Genomic DNA, 12,194 nt, shown 5'->3' with positions numbered 1-12,194 from the left:
TAATGAATTAAACTTCACCATAACCAAGTTTCTGTATCTTTATTTATAAAATGTATAAAAATTGTAAAATATGCTTTTACACTTAATTACAGTCTAAACAAACAGAATCTGTCCAACTTTGGAACTTACTAATGTTATAATTTGGGATAGCTACAAGTATTTAAAGTTTTGTCTGTGACTTATCTATTTAGTATAGCTAGCCATCTTACTGACTATTTCATTGATTTGGTTATGATTTCTATTAACACATTAGTTATGTATAAAGACAGAGAACTAAAACAAAAATTTTTGTTATGGATTGAATATAATCCTAAACAAATCTATTTCTCCTTAAATTTTATAGTGTTTGTCAGATTTTTGGCTTTGGGTTTATATGGTGACATGGCTCACCTCATCAAAGAAAATGTTATTATTCAACATCTTTATTCTGAGAACTGGCCACTTCCCACCTTTTGTTTGTTGAATATTTCTGTGTTCTTTGTTATTAAGTAGAGCATAGTAATATCTCTACAAAATATAGTTTACCAAATCTTTCACATTGTTAGTGTATCTTAGAATACCAAACAATTTTTTCAATAATGCTCAAAGTGGAGGATTCTCAAATTAGGCTTAAATATCTGAAACATTATGTTTAAATTGTTGTGAGACAAGTATCATTTTGATGTAAACTTCTTTAGCAGCTTAGGTAATGTGGTAGTTCAGTGGTAAGTTTGAGAACTTATGTTGTTAAAAATTGGAGTTTGATACTCACAATTGGTGCAGAACAAATAGTCTATTGTGCAGACTTTAGCCTAAACACAAGCAAACAAAAATTCTTGAACAGTCAGAAGTTATTATTTATACAATTATATGTATAGACAGAATGTTGATACCTTAAGTATTGGTGCTTTTCTAATGCACTAAACTGGTTTTGTTAAAAAAATTATATTTTTCTCTTTCTAAGGATATTCTTGGATTAGCTTTGGATGTCCCACTAACATCTTATAAACAGATTTACACACTTCCTATGCTGACCATCAAAGAAGAAAAAGGTAAGCTGGATATGTAGATCAAGAAGAGACTTAGAACTGTATGAAACACAAGCTAATATGATTCTAAAATAGTTTCTAAACATTGGAAGAATGTAAAAAATATTGACTTTACCAGTAAATTTTGAATATTCAATTGTAGATTTGCATGTGAATTGTTTTGGTAATTTACTGAATTACACAACCATGACATTTCTAAATCATGTTTGTGCTTCATTAACTGTGTTCTAATTATTTGTTTAGATGTCATTAATTATAAGAGTGTATGGAAATGTGTATCATTTTTAATGAACAAGTAAAATTTTGTTGTGATATCATTCAACTTAAACAGTAAAAATGATTTTAAATATTATGCCAATATGGAGCAAACTTTTCAATTTTGAAATTTATTGTATGTGATATATTCCTACTTCATATTACTTTTCTAACAGGAGATATGTGCTCCAAAGATCCATTTCTTGGTAAAAAGAATATTTTTTGTTAAATTAGGTTTTCCTTCCAAAGAATTATCTGTGGGAGAGCATCTTTATTTAGCATGCAAACTCTTATGCATACTTGGTCATTGGAAGGAAACTTAGTTTTATGTGTTTTTTATCAGTTTTAATTGTTCTTTTTTTATTTATTTTCATCCTTCATCTACTTGAATAAAAGATTAAACTATATATTAATGTATCTGTATATGGGACTGATAAGAATGAAGATTTTTCAGAAATGTATTTATCACTTCTGGCTTTTATTTTTCACAAATACTGAATAAAAATTGATGATCTAGTTTTGAATACTTTCTTCAGGTACTGGTATTGTAACAAGTGTTCCTTCTGATGCTCCTGATGACTACGCTGCACTGAGAGATCTGAAAAACAAACAAGCTCTACGAGAAAAATTTGGAATTAAAGATGATATGGTTATTCCCTATGATCCAGTATGTATATGTGTTAAATGTAAAAACTGTTTAATGTTACATTTTAAATAACACCAGACAACATAAAAAATTTTTTTTCTTTCCTACTAGAAAAGATGCAACATTTCCTGATTCTAGAAACCATGTTAAACATTTCTGATTACCTTTATTTTTTGAGCTATGATAGATGCATTCAAAATATTTTCATGTATTGTAAAAATAACTTTTTCTATAATCTTTAATAATTCTTTATTCCTTCAAAATTACATTTAAGAATGTATAATCTACATGTTTGATAAGTTTCTTTCATGTTCACAACATGAGCCGCAGGAGTCAATGTCTTAGTATTCCTATTGTACAAAAATATGGCTTTCAGACTAAGTTTAAATGAGTTAATAAAGGATCTTTACTATTGAGAATAATGAACATTACATTATTCTTTCATTAGTGCATCAACTTTTGTACTGAAACACAAAGTATCTTATATGATGACTTTGATAAACTAAGTTCTTGTTCCTGGAGCTAATATGTTTCATTGTTGTAAACAAGGATCAAGAGGTTTTCTATGCTGCTTTGATAAAGAAAAGTCACAAATCAGATCATTTAGCTCTTGTGTGTCAGATGAGGCACTTTATGTTAAGGTGCCTCAGTAATAGAATTACTAGATGAAGGTGATTCATTGTTGTCTTCACAGGATAAGTCTCTGTTTCCCAATTTCCTGATGGAAATGGAAAACCATCCACATGAGGTACTAGTTTCAATGCAGTTGGATATTTAATGTATTTGTTTAGCTTTGACTGAATATCCAGAAACATTAGTCATGCAAAAATAACTGTCAGTTAGACTACCTTTGGGCTCATTCAGTATCCTGGGAACCACAAGTAGCATACTTGTTTTCTTATTTAGTCAGTGTGTCAAGTCAGATATACAAACTGTACAACACTTATGTTGAGCCCAATGTTTTTCCCAGTCTTCAGTTTTTACACTCAAAATAGTGGTAGTAAGCTACCTTTATATTGTGTGGGATGTTTTTCCTTTGTAAAATTGTAATATATTTCCACAAATATAGAAGAAACTGTTTGGTTGATTTTTGCGCATTTGGACTTTATTTGAAATCAATTCATTTCAAATTATTTTTTTAAATGTAAAAGAATTTATGTTTAAAAAAGTAAAGTTTAAAAATAAAATTGTGAAGAATGTGATTATGTTGTGTGTATGATACGAGGGAGATGATCAGACTTTGTTTTGACTGTACATGGAGTGATACTAAGTGACAAAATGAGTGATTGAGAGGCATCTGACTCTGACTCTATGCTCAGTTGAGAGACTTCTCAAATGTTTTAGAAAAATGAGCACATGAAAGTTTCATGATTCCCGAACATAGCAGGTGAATGTGGAAATGAAGCAAAGGTGTTATGATTTGCTACAATTATATCAATAACAAATAGCATATGTAAACAGTATGCTTGGAATTTTACACTAATACACTACTGTCAGTGTTTGAAATTAGCAAAAATACGAGGGCTGTTAAAAAATACACTGACTTACGTCATAAAACAAAATGTACTTTATTTAGAAGTTACAGGTCTGGGACCCCTTCAAAGTACTCTCCTCCCCAACGCACACACTTATCCCAACGGTGTTTCCACTTGTTGAAACAGTCCTAGTACGCTTCTTTTGTAATGTCCTCCAGCTCCTTCGTCGCATTTGCCTTAATCTCGGGAATCATCTCAAATCTTCCTTTCAAGGGTCTTTTAAGTTTGGGGAACAAGAAAGAATCGCAAGGAGCAAGGTCAGGTGAGTAGGGGGGTGGGGAAGAACAGTGATCGAGTGTTTGGCCAAAAACTCACGAGTTTTGAGGCACAAATTTCGCAGCAACGCAGTGCATCTTCAATTTTTCGGTCAAAATCTCGTAACAAGATCCAACTTATATCCCACACTTTTCAGCAAGCTCCCTGACAGTCAGACGTCGATTTGCCCGCACCAGGGTGTTGATTTTGTTGACGTGTGGGTCGTCAGTTGACGTGGAAGGACGTCCAGGACGCTCATCATCTTCAATGGACTGTCAACCATCCTTAAAACGTTCATGCCACTTGAAACATGCCGTACGCTTCATAGCAACATCACCGTAAGCCATGTTAAGCATAGCATGTATTAATTCATCATTTGGTTGCCCTACATTAACAATATCTTTGATTGCAATATCAGTTACAACACATAAGATTCAGCCAGCTTAAGACATTTAGCTTAATTCTAAGTCCATCCAACAATTATTAGACACCTGATTTGAAAGTTTTTTTTTCATTTTATTAAATCATACATAACACATAAATATATTTTATTACTGTTTACTTAAAATTTCTCCAGATTCTACTTCCTTTTTATGCTATGCTTTTAGTTTTCAATCACAAAAAAGTATCTAATTTATTCTAGGTACCTATCATTGAAGTTCCAGGTTTTGGCAATCTAAGTGCTGTGACTGTCTGTGAACAACTAAAAATTCAAAGTCAAAATGACAGAGAAAAACTGAATGAAGCCAAAGAAAAAGTTTATTTAAAAGGATTTTATGAAGGAGTAAGAAGATTCTCATTTTCTGTGCTAAAATTTGGTTCTGTTTATTTTTCTGTAGTATAACTACTAGTTTATAGTATAGCTTGTTGGTATCTTTTAATTGCATTCATCAGATAGTTTGGTAGCAATGCAAACTCTTAAAGGGAAGCAATTAAACTAATATATTTACAGTTGCTGCAGTAGAATTATGTCAAATTGAATTTTTTGGTAGGTCTGATAGATTTGAAAGTTTTAATTGTACAGTTTTCAGGTTGTTAAGTTACTGAAGTTCTCAGTCTGATAGGCTTCTGTAGTGTTTAATTATTTAATGTAGTGAGACTTTTAGTTCTTTATAGGATGGAAGTCAGGTTTTGCATGAGCCCGGTTTCTTTACTGTAGGTGTCTGTGACTTGTTGCTGATAAATTTCATTAATAAATGGACAGCACACAATCCACTTGTTTTAAAATAATATACTCAAAACAAGTCAAATGTGTATACAAAAAAAAATTAGTTGCTCTATTGATTATCACAGTTGTATCCAGAGCTGTAAATAATTCTCTTTTTTGCCAGAGTCCACACAGGTGTATTCAATTATTTTAGAATACCCTTTGACAAGACACTTTATTTCTCCTCTATGTCAGTTATTACTGTACAAACCATGAAATTCACTTTAGAAATCCCTATTAGTATATCCTTTATGGCCAAATTTACTATCACATAGTTTAACTTCACTTTCACTATCTTAATTGTCTATTTATTTATATTACTCAACTGAAGCCTAGAACACTCTACAAACTAGGAGACTTTATGATGTAACAATACATCCTTAGAGTAATGAAAAGAGTTATGAAGGTTTGAGTGTGTCACATTGACTCACAAAAATTGAACCACACAACAAATTTTATGTAAAGAGTTATGAAAGTAAACCTGAGATAAATTATCTCTTCTAAAAATACTAAAATTACCACTTGCCTTTCATAACTGTCTAAATCATAACTCTCATATTACATTTAAATGAAACAGTTATGTTTCTAACAGTGGAAAAATATATATTAGTCATTTCAGTTTATTATTTAGAAATTAGAAACAGTTATGTTTATAACAGTGGAAAAATATATAATAGTAATTTCAGTTCTTTGTAGGTTTCTAAGTTGATTTTTCACTTTGAATGGTTTTCAGTCTTTTACGAGTTGGCACACTGTATGATGTAGTTTTTTATTTAAGTAGGATAGTATAGTGAGTACCATTGAAAACTTTGTTTGTTGATCAGAAAGTTTAATTTTATGTAACCAGCCAGTTTTAACTTGATTGATTTTCATTAAAATATTTCTTTTAATACTTTATCTTCCTGACTGAAGGAGCAGTAACTTGTGCTTATAAATTGTAAGAGACATAGCAAAAACTGGAAAATATTTTGGGTAACTTGGAACCTCACATTTGAAAATGTTATAGTAGTATTTTTGTCAGACCTATTATTTTGATTTTTCCTGACAATATTCTTGGTGAAGGTCAGAGTATATCTAATAAATATAGTTTGATTTCAATAGATACTTTATTTTTACTTGGATGCATTATTTTAATGTGATAAACTTAACAATGACATTTAATAAATACGGATTTGTGTCATCAGAATATATTACCATTTGTTATCATATTCACTAAACCTAACTCAGCTTACCTGATGCTTTGTCACAGAAGAAGGTTTATGCATCTTTCACAAAGATACAATTTATGAAGACAAAATTTTCAGAAATGAAAATAACATTAAAGAAAAGTGAAAAGAAAAATTTGTCGTAAGTGTCTGACGTCTTGGACACTTTACTCACAATATGTGATTGTGGTATTGAAGTCCCGTGCTAAATATGCTTGCCCTTTTAGTCTTGGGGACATTATAATGTAATGTTTAGCTCCAGTATTTATTGAAAAAGAGTTATACAAGAGTTGTTGGTAGGTGCTACTGGTTAGTTACTTTTCCTATGGTTAGCAGTTAAAAATTAGAGTTGGTGACAGACAGACTTAGCATCTTTGTCATAAACAAACAATAAAAAATCTCCTGAGTTCAAAATTTGTTCCTAATTATTCTAAGCTTTCTGAAAGTATCCATTTCCACACCTACAAGATCTCCAGGTATCCAGTATCTTGAAAATCAGAAATTGCTGCTAAACTATTTTATTTACTCTAACCTGGCATAAATATATAATAATATTTTCTATCCAATCATTTACATTCATTTGGACCTGTCTCTTTTCAGAACTGAACTTTATTAATAATTCTAAAGTCATGTTCTCTGACATCATGAAACGGTGAGAATGAAATGTTGTAACATTAAATCTAGTAACAGAGAAGGAACTGGACATTAATAACACAACAAAGTTTTTGCTTCTTGAACACTGTTGGGTGTTCCTTATAGATTTTTGGCTGCTTATCACGAAAATTACTTCCAAATTTGCCCATCACGTACCGTTTCATCGAAATCTTCAGTTTTTTCAGGACATTGCTACAATGGAAAAAATATTTCAGCAACTGGAATCCATCAATGCTTGCTGACTACTGTTGGACACTGCAATGTGATGCACCAGACATTGAAGACAAATGAAAATCAGGAGCAAAACACTTTTAATTATGTTGAACTTAATAGCGTATTAGAAACATGAACGCAATTAAATACGTTATTGCCAGTAAACAGTTAACTGTCTATTTCTCAGAGTTCCTATGTGATGAAGCAAAACCAAAACTATATTTGTGTATACCCACCAGGTACCTATCACAATCAGCAAAAACTTTTCAGGAAGCAAAACTTTTCAAAAAAATTGTTGTGCAGTGTAATATGTCTCAAGGAATGATAATGCTTAGCAAATAGAAAACAATGTTTTAAGGTAAGCAACAAAGTATAAATATAATCTATTATAAAAGCATTGTTTACAGATGAGTTTCTTTTGAATCACATGGATGAAATTTGACATTCAGATATACGCTTGGCATCTGAAAGATGCTCACCAGTCATGTTATGGTTAAATGGAGTGGAGTAACGTGTAATGTAATTTCCAGTTTAAGTTGGTTGATGTAGTGTTTAAAGGTTTTTTTCTGTTTAGATTTTGGTGAAGTAGAGTATTATTTAACTTTTTTAAGTGCAGAAGACGCGTGATTGAAAATCTATAACTTTACATTGAGCTTATTTAGTTTTTTGCTTTTAAAGGTATTACAAGTTGGTGCATATAGTGGAAAGAAAATACAAGATGTTAAAAAATCAATTCAAAAGGACATGATAGAGAAGGTAAGCTGATTTAACAGAATACTAAAAAATATATAGAAATTCATTTATGTTAAAAAAAAAATTGGATAAGAGCAATTCAGTATCAAAATATATTAAGGTTCAAGTGTTTTAGGTTTAACAAGTTCAAATGGATATAGATAAGTTTAAATGTTTAGATCATTTAAGCTGAAAATGCAGAAGAAATATAAGTAATTAATGAGTAAGACCTAAATGCAGCTTAGTTACTAAGCTTGATAAATTATAGTAAAATTCTATGGTATCAACGTAGTAATTAATGATATTTTTTGGTTATTCAATAGTATATATAAATCCTAAAAAAATTATTTTATATCCTCCATATTCAAAATTTTAAAAGGCTTAGCAACCTATGTCAAACAGCAACAAAGGTCATAGCTAGAAAAGAAATGTTTACTTCTTTATTTATTGTTTTATATTTTAAGAAAAATAAGTTTAATAACTTCAGGCAGGTAGCATTCTCCTGGCATCTGTCAAACCCAGATTTGTCCATCATACTGCTAGATAGTGAAGCATGATTCATCACTCTAGAGAATGCATTTCCACTGCTCCAGAGTCCAATGGTAGTGTGCTTTACACCACTCCACCCACTGCTTGGCATTGAGCATAGTGATCTTAGGCTTGTGTGCAGCTACTTGGCTGCAGAAACCCATTTCAGGAAGCTCCCAATGAACAGTTCTTGTGCTGACGTTGCTTCCAGAGGCAGTTTGGAACTCAGAAGTTAGTGTTGCAACTGTGGACAAACGATTTTTACGTGCTACATTTTTTAACACTCGGTGGGCTTATTCTGTGAGCTTGTGCAGATTACTGGTTTGTGGCTGAGCTGTTTTTGCTTCTAGACATTTCCACTTCAAATTAACAGCACTTACAGTTGAACGGGGCAGCTCTAGCAGGACAGAAATTTGATGAACTGACTTGTTGGAAAGGTGGCATCCTATGACATTGAAAGTCACTGAGCTCATCAGTTCAACCCATTGTACTGCCAGTGTTTGTCTGTGGAGATTGTATGGCTGTATGCTTGGTATCATGCATCTGTTAGCAATGGGTGCGGCTGAAATAGCCGAACCCACTAATTGGAAGGGGTGTCCACATACTTTTGGTCATGTAGTGTAACTCTTTAAAAGAATCAAAAGTAAATTATTGAGCCATTAACAGGTGTTAAACATATTTGTTTATTTATATATTTTTTGTTTGTTAACAATATTTGGTTTTACAAATTTTATTACAGATTAGGTATTCTGAACTTATGTAATGATAGAGAGCTATTGATAAAGGAATTTCTTCTGTACACTAAACATCCAAAATATTTCTTAATGGCAAATATTAAATATTTCTCAGTAAAAATGACTATATTTCCCAGCATCAAAGATGCACCCCCAATTTGATTAGCTAAATTTTGAAAAAAAAAGTTAAATATAGGAATAAGGTTGCAGCACTTCCATCATTCTTACCAAGATGTTTCATGGATTGTTTAATGACTTATGGTACATAAATCCTCTTACCCACTTGTTTTTTTGTGAGCTATATGCTTATCATATTTACCTTTGAAAGTGTACACCTTATATTACCACTGGAATATCTACATTATTACCAGCAATAACGTTATTATCAGCCTATTCTAGGAGTGCCTTTTTTATGTAGAAGCTGTAATATGGGCTGTGCTAAAAAAATTTGATTCAGCTGAACTGTTACAAAGAACTTCTACCAAGAACAGGTCTGTATTTGAAATTCTTACACAACTGAACAGGATGCTCTGAACAAAACCAAAACAAACTTGCAGTATTTTGCAAATATCTGCTGTTACTGGGTAGTGTTTCTGCAGTTTTACTTTTGATATGCTCTTAAAATGTTGCCTTAATATCAAGATCATTTGCAGTGAGTAAAAATGTCATTATTTGAAGGAAAACAGGCAAATTAGACCATTGACTGGTTTACCTTAGCTTACTGCAGAAGTGCCAATGAATTTTGTGATCATTTATGATTATCTTGTTTATTTATTTGTTATTTAATACTAAGTAACTTATACATTTAGCGGGCTTGGAATACTGTCTAGTATCAAAACACATTCTCCAGGCTTTGGTTTAGGCCTATGAGCAATGCAACCTTCTGCCTGGAAAAAGCAGGATAAAAATTTTGAGACTTATTTTGGGGGAAAAATAGTATCTTTGACACCAGGAAATATGGTAAGTCATAAATTTTTAATTATAAATACAATAAATATTTCTAAAATTTTATTAAAGCTTTTCATTTTGGTCATTGTGCTTTAGGGTGAAGCTATCTTGTACATGGAACCTGAACGTCAAATCATATCTCGATCAGGCGATGAATGTGTTGTAGCACTTTGTGACCAATGGTATGTATATCCTACCTGGAATGTGGTAGTGAAATAATTGCACACATAATTCATTGTGACTTTTTCTGTTTTCTACCAGTTTGAAGGGCAGAATATATTGCATGTGTTGCTTCTCATGGTATGTATAATGTAGTTCATAAACGATATATTTCTTGTGAGTCATTTTAAGTACTTTTTTTTATCAGATTTTGGAAATTAATATATTGTTAGAAACTATATGTTTACTCTTTTAATTTAACTGCAGGAAAATGTGGGTTGCTATGAAAGAAAATAGACCTATAATACCTAAAAAAGTCTAAAAGGTTGGACAACATAGTTTTCTAGTAACATTGAGTGTAGATTATATATGTAAATGGTTCAGTGAAGCATCTAAAAAGATAGTTAAGCAAGTAGCTTAGAAGATAAAGTTGTTTTTGCTGGTAGAGTGAATCAGTCAGTGTGTTCTCATATTATCGAAGTATTTGGATCTTTGTTAATTACTGATTATTGAGTTACTTTATATAAGTAAGTTGATTTTTATTTCTGTTAGTGTGGAACAGGTAGCATCACTTATAAATGTGGCCCACAACTTTTCACAGTATTTAATTTTGTTGAAACATTAAAGGAGAAAATTAATTAATTTGTTAGTATTACATGAACTGGATGTTGAATTATTTACATCAAATATTCTGCCAGTGTAAGAACAATGTTACAACAGTGTCATATGTTTGATTTGTCTAATGAAAAATACTGTTGAGATTTCATGTGTTGTAGTTTTTTTCTCCTAAGCCTTCAGTTTAAAATGTGGCAACTGGAAATTGACTGTACATTTTTAAATTTATTTTCTAATATAATTTATAATATTACTAATTACTAACTCACTCATCATACTATTTTAGCATGATACATGTTTGCACTGTAAATATTAGAATATTTGATCTGTTTATTATAGTGTCTAATCTTTTTGGTTTTTTAGTGCAAAGGTACACATGAATAAAAATACCATCTCAATGTTCTGGTTAATTCCATTAGTTATTGCCAGGGTTCATTGTGTATTTTAGATAGAAAAATGAGTGATTTTGCACAGTTTTTTACATAATGTTATAACAAGTAAGAAACATGAAATTACTTAATGTTCAATTCATGGATTCTGCTATAGTGATATAGTATGTAACTAAAAAAATCAGAAAGTGTTTGAAATTATTTGTAAAGGAATTTCTACCAGACTTCCATGAAGATAATTTAAAGCTACATTTGTAAAAACTCCTTAGTGTACTTCAGAACTATTTCTTGTTATTGTATGTATTTTTGATTTAGTTCTCAGTTTGAAATTTTTCTGTGCTTTAATATTTAGGTACAGAAAAAGTATGTAATAAAAACTTATAAATCACCAGGTTATGTTTTTACTGGTAAAATATTTTGTGTTGAAGAACTGTAGTAATTTAGTTTTAACATCTGTTATAGGCTGGTGTTAATATATTTGAAGTTTTATTAAATGCCTAAGCTCTCATATCCATTTTTATTTGTGTAGGTACTTGGATTATGGTGAAGAAATATGGAAAAGTCAGGTTAAGTTAGCTTTGGAAAAACTTGAAACATACTCAGATGAAGTCCACAAAAACTTCCAGGCAACTTTAGACTGGCTACATGAACATGCGTGTTCACGGACATATGGATTAGGTTTGTTTGCTTCTACTAATGTTGATTACATGTACTTTCTCTTAGTGGGTGTATAAATCTAAGTATACATAATGTATCAGTGTAGGATGTAATAACCTTTGTGTACTAGCACTTGCTCTTGATATAGTACGTTTTACTGTTGTGATTACCTTCTTCTCTCTCTTTGTGACAGGCACATGTGATGTATGTGTGCACATATAGGTAAATGGACAAAAAGAGAAAAATTTCAGCAAAGGGGCCGCAAATATGGAGCGCTATAGACATAACATGAGACTGGTCAAACTATTGCACCTTACAGGTTGGTGCATATAGCCCTGATACTTTGCACCACTAGACTATAACAATCAATCAACCAAACTAGGGCATAGAATTCATTATAAGATAGATAAACTGTATGTAAGTAAGACCCATGA

At 31.3% G+C, this 12,194-nt stretch overlaps 1 protein-coding gene across 5 annotated transcripts in view; it reads left to right on the top strand.

The window, feature by feature from the left end:
- LeuRS (Leucyl-tRNA synthetase) overlaps positions 1–12,194 on the top strand; it is a 79,687-nt gene that overhangs the window by 33,044 nt on the left and 34,449 nt on the right. For all 5 annotated transcript variants that reach the window (XR_013028778.1, XM_076503431.1, XM_076503429.1 and 2 more), the window contains exons 10-15: positions 944–1,031; positions 1,820–1,950; positions 4,363–4,503; positions 7,677–7,754; positions 10,037–10,122; positions 11,633–11,781. Coding sequence is in view for 4 of the 5 variants with exons in the window: in XM_076503431.1 (XP_076359546.1) it covers positions 944–1,031; positions 1,820–1,950; positions 4,363–4,503; positions 7,677–7,754; positions 10,037–10,122; positions 11,633–11,781 (673 nt within the window). In the remaining variant the exon portion in view is untranslated. The remainder of the gene's footprint in view (positions 1–943; positions 1,032–1,819; positions 1,951–4,362; positions 4,504–7,676; positions 7,755–10,036; positions 10,123–11,632; positions 11,782–12,194) is intronic.

Source organism: Tachypleus tridentatus, chromosome 6 (genome assembly GCF_004210375.1).
Source record: "Tachypleus tridentatus isolate NWPU-2018 chromosome 6, ASM421037v1, whole genome shotgun sequence".
Classification (NCBI taxonomy): Eukaryota; Metazoa; Arthropoda; class Merostomata; order Xiphosura; family Limulidae; genus Tachypleus; species Tachypleus tridentatus.
Note: the sequence above shows the minus strand (reverse complement) of the source record. Positions and strands in the feature narration are given on the sequence as shown.